This window comes from Nomascus leucogenys, chromosome 7b, assembly GCF_006542625.1.
Source record: "Nomascus leucogenys isolate Asia chromosome 7b, Asia_NLE_v1, whole genome shotgun sequence".
Classification (NCBI taxonomy): Eukaryota; Metazoa; Chordata; class Mammalia; order Primates; family Hylobatidae; genus Nomascus; species Nomascus leucogenys.
In genome coordinates, this window is record NC_044387.1 from 105,487,156 (window position 1) to 105,505,712 (window position 18,557).

The 18,557-nt window shown below is 39.1% G+C and overlaps 1 protein-coding gene across 2 annotated transcripts in view; it reads left to right on the forward strand.

Moving 5' to 3' along the window:
* Positions 1-18,557, forward strand: part of SNX25 (sorting nexin 25) — a 117,619-nt gene that overhangs the window by 7,631 nt on the left and 91,431 nt on the right. For both annotated transcript variants that reach the window (XM_030816389.1, XM_030816390.1), the window contains exons 2-4: positions 3,836-4,052; positions 9,410-9,582; positions 11,969-12,155. In XM_030816389.1, the coding sequence (XP_030672249.1) occupies positions 3,836-4,052; positions 9,410-9,582; positions 11,969-12,155 (577 nt within the window). The remainder of the gene's footprint in view (positions 1-3,835; positions 4,053-9,409; positions 9,583-11,968; positions 12,156-18,557) is intronic.

The following is an 18,557-nucleotide window of genomic DNA, read 5'->3' on the forward strand; positions in this document are numbered from 1 at the left end:
ATAATTTTATGGTTACGAATTTCTCTGTCTCCTTAAGTTGACCCGTAGGGTATGTTTTAAAGTATTTTGTTCATATGTGTACTTGTGTAAATTAGTTTATATGGTTATATAATGTATATTTAGAATCACGGCTTTTTCTTCTTCTTCTTCTTTTTTTTTTTGAAACAGAGTCTCGCTCTGTCGCCCAGGCTGGAGTGCAGTGGCACAATCTCGGCTCACTGCAACCTATGCCTCCTGGGTTCAAGTGATTCTCCTGCCTCAGCCTCTGGAGTACCTGGGATTACAGGCGCCTGCCACCAGGCATGGCTAATTTTTGTATTTTTAGTAGAGACAGGGTTTTACCACGTTGGCCAGGCTGGTCTGGAACTCCTGACCTCAGGTGATCTGCCTGCCTCAGCCGCCCGAAGTGCTGGGATTACAGATGTAAGCCACCACGCCCAGCCCATACTTTTTATATTTAAGTTATATATAGTTTTTTGATACTTAGCTTGAAGAGAGGTGTCGTTGCTGGGATTACAAGTGTGAGCCACCTCGCCTGGCCTCACTCGTTGGTTCTGTTTGTGTCTTGTACAGCAGTTTTACAAAGTACAGCCTTTTACATATACTTTTCCATGTAAATGTGTTTTAAACAAACTGGATATCCAGTGGACGAGGGTGCTATTTTCGGTTTTGCCTGTCTTTTACTCCTGCAGCTTATCTTGTTTACCCATGTGCAGGACTACAGTGTGCTGAGTAGAAAGGGTGGCTGGCAGGTGGGAGACGTGGCTTTGCCACCTCTTTGAGCAAGTTACTTCACTTCTTTGAGCCTCAATTTCCTGAAGGGATGAAACTCACTTACTATGTAGAAACCGTGGTCTATTTGTTTGTTGCCAATAAATGAGATTATAGGATCAACCCATTCCTGTTTTTGCAGTTTCATCTGGGTCAGAAACCATTTTCACTGTTTTTCCTTAATGGAATAGTACGATTAGGGTTGAGATGTAGCTACTTTTTGCAAAACCTAGAAAACATTACAGCCATATGTTCAAATTGATATCTGAAAATGAGCAGAAAATGACTGAGAGCTTCATATGCCTTGTTTTCTGGTTTTGCTTTTGTTTTACCTTCCTTTTTGTGTCCAGTGCTTAGTGATATGGATATTGATTCTACCTTACATACTAGAAGCCCTCTATAAATTTTATTTGCTGAGTAGTAAAAGACTGAGATACTATCTTTTTTTCTGTCTTTGGCAATCAATTGTTCTCAGCTGGAAGGCACAGTTTTCTTATCCCTACAACTGAGGCCACTGGAATCACTCTGAAAATTTATCTAAACCTTTGTATCATTGTTTGTGAACAAAAATCTTAATGCTGTTGCATGTTTTTGGGTTATGAGATTTAAAATGCTGTTTTATAAATTGTTATAAAGCTGAATTGCAAAAATACTGGAAATGTGAAAAAACATTGAATGTACTTCCTTGGTTGATATTTCAGCCATGAAAAAAGCCATCATAGAATATTAATACCAAAATTATGCTTCCTTTGACCTGTAGGCACTTGCAAATATGTGATTCCGTTGCCATTCAGTTTTCTAAGAAAAATGACTCTCCCTCTCTCCACCCTCCAATCCCTCCCCACAGAAAGCTCACCTAAATTTCTTTTCTTTTTTTTTTGAGTAGGGTTTTGCTTGCTCACCTGGGCTGGAATGCAGTGGCGCTGTCTTGACTCACTGCAACCTCCACCTCCCAGGCTCAAATGATCCTCCCGCCTCAGCCCCAAGTAGCTGGGAATATAGGCATCCACCACCACACCCAACTAATTTTTGTATTTTTTGTAGAGATGGGGTTTTGCCATGCTGCCCAGGCTGGTCTCAAGCTCCTGGGCTCAAGTGTTCCTCCCACCTTGGCCTTCCAAAGTTCTGGGATTACAGGAATGAGCCACTGTGCCCAGCCAATTTATTATTCTGAAGCTTCTAAATTGGTGTGTAGTGGCCAAGATGAATAACATGAACCCCAAATTCTAGGCTAAAAAATTATTTGACACTTATAGGTTAGTTGTTCGTAGGGAATTGTGAAGTAGATCTGGTTCACGTAGGATTCCTGGGGATAAAGTAGTGTGCAGACAAGCAAAGAAAAGCAGCAGGATAAATTATTTACCTGAAATGACATCTGCAATTAAGCCAAATCAAATAGTGTTTGAAAAATGAAAAAAAAAACTCTGAGAAATAAGAAGTGATAAAAAATAACCTTGGTACCCTCGAGGTGGAGCAGGATTGTGTAGCTAAATGTTTTTCTCCCTTGGAGCCCTGTGGGGAGTCACCACCAAGCCCACTAATATTTTATTTTTCAAAAGACCTGGCTTCTTGCAAACATCACACTGGCTTCACCTTCTTTCTAAATAGGCTTTAGAAACTGTGCTGTCCAACACAGTAACCACTAGACAATGTGGCTGTCGAGCACCCCAAATGTGTCTGGTCCAAATTGAGATTGCTGAAAGAATAAAACATATACCAGATTACAGAGCTCAGTACGAAAAAAGCAAAGTATTTTATTTTCAAAATATGAGTTTTAAATATTGATTGCATGTTGAAATAATATTTTGTATATATTTTGTTAAATGAATATATTATTAAAGTGAATTTTACCTGTTTCTTTTTACTTTTTTATTTTTATTATCTTATTTTTTATGAGCTTTTTGTTGTGGTATCTTTTTACTTTTTTAATGTGTCTTCTAGAAAACTTAAAACTTACATATGTGGCTCTCATATTCATATTAGATAGCACTGGTCTATGGCTAGGCTTTCGTAATTCCAAGGCGCAGAATTAAGAACACAGGCACTAGAGATCTTCCAAAGAAGGCGATTGGCCACAGAGGCTGAGCCTAGTGTGATATCCAAGACTGATTTATGGGATTCTTCCTAGGTTAGTTGAGGTCTTGTTAGGAGACAGAAACCACACTGTAATTGAACAGAGAAAGTTAAATATAAAGAATTATTAATGTACAACATGGTATTAAGTACTAAGGAGTAAAGAGAACACTAAAGAATAAGGAAGAGCAGATATTGGGAGCAGCCATTCCTGCTAGGACTGAGGCAGAGCACCTTAGGACAGAATAAATTTGGAAGAAGTTTCCTTCTTTACCGCTAGATTGAGATCCAGGCCTTGGAGAAGGCACAACCTGGGCCCACTTGATGGTGAAGAAGCTTGAGCAGATACCACCGGCGAGGGAGAGCCACCCATAGGATGCCAGCAGAATTCAGTGGGAAGCTGCCCGGTGGATGGCATTGGAACTTGCTGTTGGGGTGAACACCATCGGGTGCCATGCCTGCTGCTAAATATGGCAGGAACAGTCAGAGAAGAACACACAGGAACTGGGGAGAGCAGCCCCTTCCTCCTCCAGTTGCCCTCCAGCATGTGCTACTGACAGACTTAACATTATGCCAGTGTGCAAAGAACTGACAGTGTTTGCAGGGCCCAGCTCCAGTATCATAAAGCAGGGCAAAAAGGCTGAATTTGGAGCAAAGAGGCAATAGATCAGGTACACTTCATAAGTGTATTGCCACTACATAAGATGCTCTGATTTTTTAAGAAATTTAGGTAGTTTGGCACCGAGATAGAATATTTTAAAATAGGGCTCTGTAGGAAAATTTAGGACATGGTCACCATACCTAAACATTCTAGTTAGATGAGAATCTTCCGTCTTAAAAGACTTGGGAATTCTCAGGAGTTCTGTTTTCTCCTCTCTTTAATTTTACACAGTGAATATTAAATAGTAGGTGGCCAGTTTCCAGTAGAAATGCAGTCTTGGTGTTTGCTTCTTTCATTTGTTTTACTCATTGCTTTGTTTATTCCTGGTAGTGTTCGACTACAGTTATAGAGATTACATTCTGTCCTGGTATGGAAACCTCAGCAGAGATGAGGGACAACTTTACCATCTGCTCTTGGAAGACTTTTGGGAAATTGCCAGACAGCTGCACCACAGACTGAGTCACGTGGATGTGGTTAAAGTTGTCTGCAATGATGTTGTGAGGACTTTACTCACTCATTTCTGTGACCTGAAAGCTGCTAATGCCAGGTAACTGTTATAAGCAACTTATCCCCTTTTTTTGCGTTAATTTTTTTTTAATTGAGTAAGGGGTCAAAGTCAAGATAAAACTCTAGAATATTCTGCCTATTGCTGGCATTCGCTTGAAAATATAGATTTATTAAGGGGGAATAATTGTGTTCTGGTAGTTTTTTTTACTTTCTGCTGGAAACTCAGTTTATAAATACAATTAATTCTATAAATAAACAGTAAAATGAATTTCACTGAGCCAGCACCGTGATGATCTTATAGTATTATGAGTACTAGAAATAAAAAATTTAAATGTAGTGTTTTCAAATATGAACAGTGTGAATGAGTTTACAGTATTTAGACAAATTTAAATATGGTTCATGTTTCTTTTTGTGAGTCCTGTGTTGAGCTCTGTTGCATCACAATATCCTGAAAACTGATTTACAAAGGTACTTAATATTGGAGCTTCTGGGCTTTAACTAGAGAAATTTCTTTATGAAAGTAGCTAATATTTAGGCTTGTTAGCCCTTTCTATTGTTGCATACATAACAGTTGTACACGTTGGAGCTTGTGGGCTTTGACGAGAGAAATTTCATTATGAAAGTAGCTAATATTTAGGCTTGTTAGCCCTTTGTATTGTTATGTACAAAACAGTTGTACATAAAAAGCTGTCTAACTGAAATGAGTAGCCTTCTGCCTGTGTGGATATGGACACGGTTGCAACAGGAATGGGAACAGTTAATGTGGCCTATTCTCACTTCAGGGAAGAGATAAAGTATGTAGATGACGTCACCCTTCTGCCCTGCGATGCTCTTCTTTTAGGGGACCTTGCTGCTGAATGCGGCCATGCAGCAGGTCTCCATTCCCAGCTGTATTGCCCCTTCGTGTGACTCTTCTTCCCTCCCTCAGGTTTATGAGGCCAAAATCCACAGAGCTGTGACATGACCACTGTTTTCCAGCTTGCTGCCCCAGTGTTTTGTGAACTTTTTTTTAAAACTATGACCCACTGTGAGAAATTCACTTGATATTATGACCTCGTTTCATAAAACAGTACTTTTGTTACCTCTAATAACGTTGACACTTTTTTTTAACGTTTTTTAAGAAATAATGTTTAAGACCAACTCAATTTTATTTTCTTACTTAAAAGTCACAAACCATGGTTTGAAAACCATTACTGTAAAGCAGTGGTTCTCAGACTTTTTGTTCCCAGAATTTCTCTACATTCTTAAAAGTTTCTGAGAATTTCAAAGAGCTCATTTCTATGGGTTCTATCTAGTGGTGAGCTGGAGCTGGCTTGTACTGGCATGCAGGAGTGAACTGTGCACAGTCTTCCCAACTTTTAGTTCAGTTATACCAGATTGGTAGCTTGAAATGGGCCATGGTGAGAGTATTTACACCATGGAATGGGCAGATGATCCAAATCAGTGCATTTTTTCCCTCAGGAGAGCCAACATTTGCCAGTTCACTACTCATCGTATCTATTGGTATTTACCATATTTGATATTTAAAAACTAAGAATTTTTAAAAGTGCAAGAGTACACAGGACACTTTTCCTTAGCCACGGGAGTGATGATGCCATTTCACATCATGTAGCTTGAGGAAACTGCTATGCTTGGAAGAATGAGAATGAAAAAGACAAATGACCTGGTTATATTACTATAGTTTTAACATCCCAGATCCCCTGCAAGGATCTTGGGGACACCCAGGAGTCTCTGGACCACCCTTTGAAAACTGCTGCTTATAGAGAAAGTAACTTCCAGTAAGCGGGGAGGGGTGTGAATTAATAAGGAAAGTGAGAGAAATAGGACTCTTGAGTTACCTCCTAGAGTCTCAAAACCTTCAGCCTCTCCTTTCGAAGTGTTCACCAACCTCTGCAAGCACCTGCTAAGTTGCTGTGCTATCCGTTATTTCAAGTGTTCCATAGTTCCACCTGATAAATACTATGAAAGACTTGTTTGAATTCAGGGAAAGCTCATTTGAAAGTATTTAAATGATGGTCCAGTAGAGGACAGTATTCTGCCTGTCTGTCTGTCTGTCTGTCTCTCTCTCTCTCTATATATATATACATATATATATATACACACACACGTATATATATATATATACACACACATATATATATATATAGTTTTTTATTTTTATTTTTACAGACAGCCTCACTCTTTGCCCAGGCTGGAGTACAGTGGTGCGATCTTGGCTCACTGCAACCTCCACTTCTCTGGTTCAAGAATTCTTGTGCCTTAGCCCCCCGAGTAGCTGGGATTATAGGCATGTGCCACCACACCCAGCTACATTTTGTATTTTTAGTAGAGATGGGGTTTCACCATGTTGGCCAGGCTGGTCTCGAACTCTTGACCTCAAGTGATCCACCTGCCTCAGCCTGCCAAGGTGCTGGGATTACAGTGAGCCACTGTGCCCCGCTTGAGGACAGTATTTTAAATCAGTGTTTATTCTAGTTAGAAAACCGATGGGTTTAGATTTGGGAGAAGAGCAAGTGGTTAGAAAAATTCAGTGGTTTTATGATTATCTAATTTCAACATGAGAATATATTTTTCATCCAGACATTTACTAGCTTTTGAAATTACTTCTTTTGTGGATAATATAAAGATATGGATAAAGCATCAGAATAATAGAAACAGAAAGTGATTTAATATTATAAGCTCCTTCTCTTTGGGCTTCTAATTTTCTTATGTCAAGGGTAGATTTATTTTACTGGCATCTGGGCTATGCCTAGAAGCTGTAGTTGATGATAAAAAATAAAGAACAAAATAAAGAAAAAAAATTCTGCCATATTTCTCCTGGATTATGGATATTTGAAAAAGTACCAGTAGGTCACTGGCATTTTTTATATAGATGATTGTATCCTGGAGAACTAATATTGTCTGTGTAGCATCTTATACAAACCATACAATGAGACCAGCAGACAGTGAGTCCAGGTTTAATGGCAAATATGTGTATCTGCCTGCCCCAGGTGAACAGGGCTGTTGTCCTAGAAATCTCCAGTAGTGTGCAGATCTCTATTGGCTGCAGAATGACTTTGGTAGCCTGGGTAGCACCCAACTGAATTGGCCACTATCAGACAAACAATAATAAATTGCCTTAATAAAACAACACGTCCTTTAGTTGACTGTTGGGTAATTGTTTGTGGAGGCAGCTTTCTGGTCACCCTGTGTTTATTTCTAGGCTATCATGCTATTGCTGCTTTAAGCCGATCTATATCACATTTAATTCTTGCCTCTGCTTCCTCTTCCTTTGTCCCATCTGTCTTGCTCCAGCATGTTTTGGGAAAATCTAAAAATGATTGCTTTTATACTATTATTTCAATAGCATCTTTAATTTCATAGTTTTCTTCTTTGCTGGTCAAGTACTGGCATGCAGTTTGAGGGAAAAAAAGAATTTTTATTCACGTGTTTTCCTTCTTTATCTCTGAAATGTTCTTTTTCATCTTTGTAATTTCTGATTGTGTAATGTAAAGAGTTGGGACTTGAGATCGAAACAGAACAGGACTTGAGAGAGTTATTTCTACCTTTTATTACCTCTGTGATGTTGACAGTTCACATAATCATTCAGATCTTAATTTTCTCATCTATAGAATACACGTGATGATGTCTACTTTTTGGTATAGGTGGGAGGATTAAGTCATTGTACATTTGAAACTTTTTAAATAAAAGATTAATGTCCTTTTCCTCACTCAAGGAATGAGAACCCAGAGGTAAGTAGTAGGAATTACAGCAAACAAATGATTGATCCACACAGAACACAGTAAGGATGCTGCAAAGACTGTTGCTACAACCCACCAGAAGGCTAGTAGATGTCTCCTGCCACAGAAGCAGCGCCACCCCTCATGATGCTTTCTTGGCTTTAAAGCAATACATGATGTCCACTTTCTAGAGCACATCATAGGAATATCCTGCTCAGAGTTAGTGGAAGGATTCCAGGGAGAGATCTGCCTTTCCTTTTTCCATAGATCAAGCTGCTTTGGCCAGCCCTCTGGCCTTTGGCTCAGTCAGAAGTATTTTCCTTCACTTAGCTGTAGGAGGGAGAGGAACTTGTGGCAGTCTGAGTACCAGGCTCCTTTATTATCTGCCTTCTACTGTTACGGAGAAGGGACTGTGTACCGTTGGAGAGAGATTTTGATATTATTTAAATAAGCTTCTCTTGGAAAAGTGGTTTTTTTCCCAGCTTCCTCCAGTGCTTATTAACTAAATATATATTTATAAAAAGAATTACCTTTAAAAGTGCCTGACATGATAAAGGAGTAGCATTTTAATCTTACTATATTGAAATATCAACCTAGCCGGCAGCAAAGCTGGAGTTTAAAATAATTGAAGATGCCATTTTTAAAAAGTCAACATATCAGTATATGCATAAAGGCTTATTCTAAAAATTTCTTTTCATGTCGTTGGCTTTCCACATTAGGATAGAATTCCTTCATGTTGTACAAGACAGAGGAAACCTTTCTTTTCTAGTGTTATACACTCTAGAAACTAGTCTTCAGTCTCCACTGCAAAAATAAATTTCAGTTAACACCTGAGAGGCATCGGTCATAAACTAGTACTAATATGCACTAGTTTCATTTCCTGTGTGGTACCTACTATGTGTCTCTCCCTCTGTTTCATGTTTTTTCTCAGTGTTAGCTACTAGTTACTGTAAAAATCTCTTATATTTTGCCTCCTTATCTAGAATATATTAGAAAAAGCAGCATCCCAGGCTTTCTTGAATCACTATGAAGATACTATGGGAAGGGAAGTATAGAAAGTTCTGTTTTCCAGCCTTCTTCACTCGGATCCTCCAAATTAATGTTCCTGGGATGGAGTCAGTACTGACAGGGAAGTGCACAACCAAGGTTGTCAAGACTGGTTGAAAAATACTTTGGAGCCTCACAGAAGGCAATTTGCCATCAAATTAGAAAACGTTGAGTTTATAGACCCTCTAGCTCACTAGAAATACCTGTAGACTTTTTATCCTATTATCTCCCAGTCAGAAAGCAGGCTGGCAACTCTGGTTTATGGTTTTTTAGGTTTTTTTGAAAAATGAAGCTGCAGGTCATATTTAAGAAAACATCTAGAAGACTTAAAAATTACTTAAATAAATACTCGTACCTTTTTAGATTGTTCCTATGATTTTGGAGTTATATAGACCCTTTGATGCTACTGAAGTTCATTGTTATGATTTCATTTGAAATCCAAAAAAGGCCATGTGTTTGCATTTATTCTAGCAAAAGTTTTCCCGATGAGTTGATGGTTGAGGAAATTTGATTATTTAGGAGATGGCAGTTACTATAACCAATGTGTTTCTCATTTGAAATATTTTTTACCTAATAGTACACAATTGAATTGTTTCTAGAAAGTTCTTTCCTTCTTTTTCACTCTCTTTAGACATGAGGAACAGCCAAGACCTTTTGTGTTGCACACATGCTTGAGGAACTCAGATGATGAAGTAAGATTTCTACAGACGTGTTCTCGGGTTCTGGTGTTTTGTCTCCTCCCCTCAAAGGATGTGCAGTCTCTCAGCTTACGTATAATGCTTGCAGAAATTCTCACAACAAAAGGTAGACTTATACAGTTGATTTTACTAATTCAATAAGTGTGCAAACTAATGTGCTACATGCAGACCTTATTTACTGTTGAACATATGGGATTTGAAGTATTTTCAAAATCTTGTTTATATGTCTCTAAAAGTATTTGGCCATACAGGATAAACTTAAATTTTTAATATGACATATCACCAAATGCACAGTCCATTATGTTGTATGCTTTGACACAGAAAACCAGTTTTTATGCTCTCCACAGGGAAGCATTCATTTGGGATAGCTTTTGAGTTATCTAGGCCAATAATATATACATTAATGAAAGTGTGTGTGTGTGTGTGTGTGTGTTTTTGTGTATCTATATCATATCCATAGTATGTATGTTTATATATTACATATGTGTATGTGTGTATTCAAATTCCTTTTTTTTTTTTTTTAATAGACATGGGGGTCTTACTATGTTGCGCAGGCAAGTCTTGAACTCCTGGGTTCAAGTGATCCTCCCACTTAGGCCTCCCAAATTGCTGAGATTACAGGTGTGAGCAACCATGCCTGACCACAGTCAAATTCTGATTAGCATATTTACTTAAAATATCTTTGCTATATGATTTATTGATAATGCCCATACAGTAATGCATTGCTTAACAACAGGGATGTGTGCGAAGAAATGTGTCACTAGACAATGTCATTGTGCAAATATCATAGAGTGTACTTGCACATCTACATGGGATAGCCCACTACACGTGTAGGCAATATGGTGTAGCCTATTGCTCCTAGACTATAAACCTGTACACACATTACTCTACTGAATACTGTTGGCAATTGTAACAGTGGTATTTGTGTATCTAAATATAGAAAAGGTACAGTAAAAATATGGTATAAAAGATAAACAATAGTACACCTATATGGGACACTTACCATGAATGGAGCTTGCAGGACTGGACGTTGCTCTGAGTGAGTCTGAGTGAGTGGGGAGTGACTCTGAAGGCCTGTGTGCACCACTGCAGACTTCATAAACAGTGTATGCTTAGGCTACACTAAATTTATTTAAAATTTTATTTTCTTCAGTAAATTAACCTTAGCTTACTATAATTTTTTTACTTTATGAACTTTTAATTTTTTAAACTTTTTGACTCTTTTGTAATAACAGTCATTTGTCATCATTATCAAGTTTTATGTGCTGTACATAATTGTATGTGCTGTATTTTTATACTATTGGCAGTGCAGTAGGTTTGTTTACACTAGCTTGACGTCATTAAATGGTAGAAAATTGTCAGCTTCATTATAATCTTATGGGGGCCACTGTCATATATTCAGTCTGTTGTTGACCAAAATGTCATTATGTGGCGCATGACTGTACATAATTTTGTGAAATTGGAATAAATAAAAAGGAACTGTACCAAAATATAATGTGATTACTAGAAAAAAGTTAACTATATCCCGGGAAATGCTTAGTCAGGATAAGAGAAACTTCCCCTATCTCAGTCTCAGACAAATAGCATTGCATTTGAGATGCAGTGATTATCTCATTTATTATCTCAGGATAAGCCAGCTGTGCCCATCAGCTATTATAACCAACCACAGAGAAAAGAGGAAATTTCTAATCTAAAATTACAAGGATGGCTTTGTAATAGTGTCATTGACTTTTTAACTTCCTCTCTGAGGTCTGTTTTAACCAGTTGGGGAGAATGTTGACTTTCATCCTTTGGCAGACTAAGCTTGTCAAAACGTATTGAGCCTTATAAAATAAATAAAAGAAAAAAAATCAGTGTACCTAATTTTTTTGCTTGTTGTTATTTTTTGGTTCTTTGTTTTTTGAGATGGAGTCTCACTCTGTCGCCAAGGCTGGAGTGCAGTGGCGCGATCTCGGCTCACTGCAACCTCTGACTCCTGGGTTCGAGTGATTCTCCTGTCTCAGCCTCCTGAGTAGCTAGGATTACAGACATGTGCCACCATGCATGGCTAATTTTTGTATTTTTAGTAGTGATTGGGGTTTCACCGTGTTAGCCAGGCTGGTCTCGAACTCCTGACCTCAAGTGATCCACCTGTCTCGGCCTCCCGAAGCGCTGGGATTACAGGCGTGAGCCACCACGCCTGGCCTTAATTTTGATAGTTTTGTTAGCAACTTGAGTTCCAAATGACTTCCCTTCATTATTCCTTTACATTTCACTTATTTATTCAAATGAGAACTTGATTATAGCCATAGATGATAACATATTTGGAGGGATAGGCAGCCGTATGTGTGCGTGTGTGTACATTTTTGAATTGTTTATTGTATTATATAGATATTCCCCTGTTTGGCTACTTGAAAAATGTTTTCCAAATGTAGTTTCAATTATGTGATATATAAACAGTTCCCTTAAAGAAGAATACCTTTCTCAGTGGCGATTTCTTCTTCTTCCTGTAGTCTTGAAGCCAGTAGTGGAGTTACTGAGTAATCCTGATTACATTAACCAGATGCTGCTTGCCCAGCTGGAGTACAGAGAGCAGATGAATGAGCATCACAAGAGAGCCTACACCTATGCCCCCTCTTATGAGGACTTCATCAAGCTCATTAACAGCAACTCTGATGTGGAGTTCTTGAAGCAACTAAGGTATTTGGTCTTCAAGTACAGCACAGCAACAGCTACTGATTATCATCCCCTGCCTAGTTAGGTTTAAAAAAAAAAAAGTAGTTGTCAGGGAAGCAAAAATAAAACAAGTCTATAAATCTTACAATTTAGTGACAGCTAAATTTATCCAGCATCTCCTTAACAGTGTAATTAGAATGAATTTTTTCAAAGTATTAGGTTTTTCAAATACAGTTGACTCTTGAACAATTTGGGAGTTGGGGGCACCCACACTCCCCACTGCCCCCACCCCCAGTCAAAAATCACATAGAACATTTGACTTGGGCCAAGCACAGTGGCTTACACCTGTAATCCCAGCACTTTGAGAGGCCGAGGTGGGCGGATCACTGGAGGTCAGGAGTTCAAGACCAGCCTGGCCAACATGGTGAAACCCCGTCTCTACTAAAAATACAAAAATCAGCTGGGTGTGGTGGCGCATGCCTGTAGTCCCAGCTACTCAGGAGGCTGAGGTATGAGAATCGCCTGAACCTGGGAGGCAGAGGTTGCAGTGAGCTGAGATCACACCACTGCACTCCAGTCTGGGTGACAGAGTGAGACTCTGTCTAAAAAAAAAAAAAAAAAAAAAAAGACTCTCCAAATACTTAACTACTAAATACCTTACTGTTGACCAAAGCCGTACCAATAACATAAATAGTTGATTAGCACATATCTTGTATGTTATATGTATTATATACTGTATTCTTACAATAAAGTAAGCTAGAGAAAAGAAAATATTATGAAAATCAGAAAGAGAAAATATGTTTACTATGCAGTGAGTGGAAGTAGATCACCATAAAGGTCTTCATCCTCATCTCTTCACATGGAAGTACGCTGAGGAGGAAGAGAATAAGGAGGGGTTTGTCTTGCTGTCTCGGGTGGCAGAGGCAAAACAAAATCCTGTATAAGTGGACTCATGCAGTTCAAACCTATGTTTTTCAAGAGTCAGCTGTAATGAGGCTATAATAGATTGAAAGCTCTTCAGATGTCGGGAGTACCTGCTTAGCTGCTCAGATGACTACCTTAGAAAAGCATTGGAAGGACATCAGAAGGAGATGATGTGTTTTTAAATTACAGAGTAAAACATTGTGTTGGTTTTTGTTTGTCTTGGACAGTACAGAGGCTCGGGTTTGGAAATAAGAGGTTCTAGGTTAATTATTTTGAGAAAACACATTTGAAAATACCATAGGAGTATCTTTTATAGGGCAGCACAATGTCCCTTGTTATACCTGAGATATTTTAGGGGGTGAGTGTGTATTTTTGTGTATTTTTTTTTTTTTTTGAGACGGAGTCTCACTCTTTCACCCAGGCTGGAGTGCAGTGGCGCGATCTCGGCTCACTGCAGGCTCCGCCCCCACTGGAGTTCACGCCATTCTCCTGCCTCAGCCTCCCGCGTAGCTGGGACTACAGGCACCCGCCACCTCACCCGGCGAATTTTTTGTATTTTTAGTAGAGACGGGGTTTCACCGTGTTAGCCAGGATGGTCTCGATCTCCTGACCTCATGATCTGCCTGCCTCGGCCTCCCAAAGTGCTGGGATTACAGGCGTGAGCCACCGCACCCAGCCCATTTTTGTGTATTTTTAATAGTATATACACATTTAGTATGATTATATAGTAATATCTAGTTTGTGAATTTTCTAGGCTTCTGTTTCTCTACCCTTCTTTTTAATGTTCCCAAATGATAATACATGGGAAAGAAAGAAAACTTTTATATGTTCATTTTGCTTTTTATTAATAATTTTGGTAAATCCCTGATGGAAAAGTAAAATATTGGTTGAAATCGGGTGTTTGAATTAGTTGAGGTTTTTAAACTTGTGACATTCGCTTTTGAACTAGGGTTAACATTAAGATGACTCATGCTATTTAATTTTCTGATTCGAATAAAACACCATCTAAGGAGGCACAGACGTAGATGGCACTGTGTTCTTATACATGGTGTCATATGTTAATCTTGGTGTCACAAATACATAATGACGGATTCAATTTACAAATACATACCTCAAATATATAATGACGGGTTCAATTTACAAATACATACCTCAAATACATAATGACGGGTTCAATTTACAAATATATACTCAAATATATAATGACGGGTTCAGTGTAAATGGATTTGTTTACAAGTAATTTAATTTTGGGTATAATATATATCTGATATAATATCTGGAGATTTTATGTTTCTCTTGCCGTGCATAATTTTGAATAGGCTACATGATATTCTTTATAGATTTGTTTTTCTTTATGTCTGAGTCTAGACATTTCTTTTTCGTAAGTGTGACGCTTAAGCTAGAACCCAAGAGCCAGTATTCCAGGTTTGTTATGTGAGGCTTACAGGTGACATCCACTCAAGTCATCCTTATCATAGTGTCCTCTGATTCCTTTTAAAGCATCATTCTATAAAAGTGAAAGAGCTCAGTGGTACAACACCCTTGTTGCCTCTCCTCTCCCTAAAACTGTACTCACATACACACACACACACACACACACACACCCCAAACTCTAGTTGTAGGGATGCTATTCAAACCTATACTCGAATACTCATCAACCTGGTGCTTTCATGCCTGCTGTTCCTGGATTTGCTCTGCATGGTGTGACAAGGTAACATGACGACTATGCCCCATAACATGATAAATTCTTCCTAAGACATTGTTTATGAACAGATAACTCATGTTGATAATTTGTGGCTTCATGGAATTCCTGAGCATTTTTCTGTTACCAAATAGTCTTTCCACAGTAAAGGCAGATGTGGACTATTTGGTAACCCCAAGCGAGTTTAAGATAACAATCCAGAGTCGACAGTGGCAGGTGAAGAGAATCAGTATTTCTTGTTCTTACAGACTTGTGGATGAGTGTTCTATTTTGTGTGCCAAACTGAAGATTCCAGCCTGCACATAGGGACGTATTTAGTAGTTAATGGAGGAAACAGAAAGGCATCAGATTTTTTTTTTTTTAAGAGACAAGGTCCTGCGGTGTTGCCCACACTGGTAACAGTCCTCCTCCCTCAGCCTTCCAAGTAGCTAGGACTACAGGCGAGCTAGTGATTTTTTAAAAATCAGAACTAGTTATTTTGAATGATCTATTACTGGTTCTCTAGCACCATCTGTTATTTTATATCTTAACACAGTTCCTGTATTGTAAGATGAATGAATCTTGGTAAGAATTAATGGTTTATCTTCTTCAAAATGTACCAGCCAAAGATTCAGAACTATTTAAATACTATATACAGTTCATCATCTGGTAGATAAAGAAGTAGCTCAAAAAAAAAAAAAAAAATCTCAGCACTTTGGGAGGCTGAGGAGGGCAGATTGCTTGAGCCTGGCAGTTCAAGACCAGCCCGGGGAACATGGCGAAAACCCCGTCTCTACAATAAAAAACAATAAAACTATGGTGTACACTGCCCCAGGATGATTGAACAGCTTACTTTTATTGCAGTAGGCACATCATGGATTGCCTTAACTTGATTGACCAAAGATTACACTGAAGTTCTGATTTTACGTTTTTCCTTTCCCTTCTACTATGTGATGAAACAAAAATAGTGTGAGCCCTTAATCTTTCTCAAAGATCACTTCCTCTTGACGTCATAAATAGGGCAAGATTAAAGGGATAGCACCTGGGTGCCCTGGGAAGCAGGCCCTTTGGTCTTGAGCACTGAGGGACTTAAGAGGCAGTAGAAGTGCTAAACTGAAGAGTGCCTTTTAAAAAATGAGATATAATTCACGTACTATAGAAGTCACCACCTTTAAGTGTACAATTCAGTGGTTTTAGTGTATTCAAAGACTCTGTGACTGTCACTACTATATAATTTCAGAATATTTTCATCACCCTAAAAAGAAACCCTGTGCCCACTAGCAGTCATTCCCCATTCCTTCCCTCCCTCCAGCCCTTGGCAACCACCAGTCTGCTTTCTGTCTATGGATTTACCTCGTCTGGACATTTCATATAAATGGAATCATGTAGTATGTGGCCTTTTGTGTCTGGTTGCTTTCACTCATTATGTTTTCAAGGTTCATTCTCATTGTATAATGTATCAGTGCTCCATTCCTTTTCTTGGCTGAATAATATTTCATGGTATGAATATAGCACATTTTATTTATCCTTTCACCAGTCCATGGGCAAGTTGGATTGTCCTCCATTTAAAGGATGCCTTTTGAGTGACCGTTGAGCATCTTCAGTGACATTGTCAGTGACTGTTGACGAGTGAGAGTAAAATAAAATGTTGCAGTTCCTAACCTCTTCCTAGTATGGCCTCCTGCCACGGCGTACCCACCGCCACCAAGGAGTGATGGGACACAGGCACCAGGAAGGTGCATTCCTTTCGTGCACTATTCCCGTTCTGTATGTTGTATATTCCTCTGTCTTCCGTCTTACTACTAGGCTTTGCGTTTCCAGCAGAGTTTGCAGAGTCAGTGGGAAGGGCACTTGGAGTTATTTGGATTAGATAATTGAGCTTGTCAGGTGACTAGTCTATTAGAGGCAAAAGAGATACATTCTCAGGTTTAATTAGGTTGGATCCTTTTATAAGTGATCTCAGCTCACTGCAACCTCTGCCTCCGGGTTTAAGCGATCCTCCCACATCAGCCTCCCAAGTAGCTGGGATTATAGGCACACGCCACCACGCCTGACTAATTTTTGCCATGTTGGCCAGGCTGGTCTTGAACTCCCGGCCTCAAGTGATCCACTCACCTCAGTCTCCCAAAGTGCCGGAATTACAGGTGTGAGCCACCGTGCCTGGCCTGGAGCTGTTTTCTTAATTCATAGACTGAGCTATTCTGTTGTTTTTCTGGTTCAATTATAGTACTCTGCTATCTGACTTTATTGGTGTTTTACGTTACTATCTTCAAATTGCTCTCAGTACAATTTTGGGATAGGCTGCCTAAGGCAGGTAATGTGTTTTATTTAGACTAAGTAGTTGATATACCTGTCCACTTTTATTTTTTACATATTTGAGAGATTCATATTTTCTAAAGGAAATAAAGTCATTCAACTCTGTTAGGGTGGAATGCACTAAAAACAAACACAAAAAACCTTGAAGGCGATATTTGTAGTTCTGGAATAGTTTGGTTATTTTCTGAATTAGCGTGAACTGCTTTCACAGTAGTACTAGAAATGCATCCTTCAAATATACTAAATTAGTGGTTTTAACCTTGGCTGTATGTCAGAACCACTGAGACCTTTTCAAAAAGTAAGTTGTATATCCCACTAGGTTTTGTAGCTTTTCCTTTTTCTTCTTTTCTGGATGCAGGATGTTGAAGTGAAGATGTGGTGGCTATACTTGTGTGATATTTTGAATTTTCCATGGTTTTCTGGTAGGAGCAGTGACTGACTCTGCTAATAGCACAAGAGCCAAAAATGTGAATGCCACCTTGGTTCAGGATATTAAAGGGCACCTGGATAGGTTTCCCACAGTTGGTGTAGGTGGTGAGGGATGCCACAATCAAGGAAGGCAAACCAGAGCTCAGAATGAAGGTGCATCCATTAGTGAAACTCACAATTGCCATTCAACTAGAGAAAAGACTGAGTGTTCCCTTGTTTTGAAGATAAAGTGGAGTCAAAGCAAACATTACAGTAGAAATGAAAGGTCTGTCCTTTCAGAACCTCTTATAAAGGCGCGGGCAGTTTGTGGCCCAGGAAAGCATCCAGTGCTGCCTGCATTGTGTAATCCTGCAGTGCATTTGTAAACTGTGTGCTTATGGAAATGGTTTGCTCTTCCACAAGTAGGTGCCTTGGCTTCACCCCTAGGAATTTTGATGTAATTGGTCTGGAGGGGAATCCGGGCGTCAGGATTTTTTAAAAGCTCACTGGGTGGTCGTAACATGCAACTAATATTGAGATTCTTTTGTAAATGGGGTATTCTTCCACCTGCTTCCCATCTGAAGTCTTGACCAGACATCCTGTTGTGTAATTCATTGCACTCTAATTATTTGAAAACTGGTTGTACTATTTGAGATATATGGAAACTCTGTTGGGGAGAATATTGACTGATCAGGACACCTCATTCTTTTACCACGTTTATTGCAATGAACAAAGGGTGTTTTCTCACTGACCTTCCTGAGAGGCATTTTTAACCTAAGGTTTCTCAACCTTGGTAAAATTGACACTTGGGGCTAGATAATTCTTTATTGTGGGAGGTTGTTCTGTTTATTTTAGAAATTTTAGCAGTGTGCCTTGCCCCTACCCACTGAATGCCAGCGGTATTCTGCTGTACCCCTACAGTTGCAACAAATAAAAATGCTTCCAGACATTGCCAAGTGTCTTAGGGGGAAAAGCTGCACCTGGTTGAGAGCCACTGGCTTAAACCCATGAATAGATTGGAGGTACTTCAATTAGTTAGGATCCAGTTCAGCTGAAGGTTACCAAAAACCTCCCAAATAATGATGGCATCCAAAGTA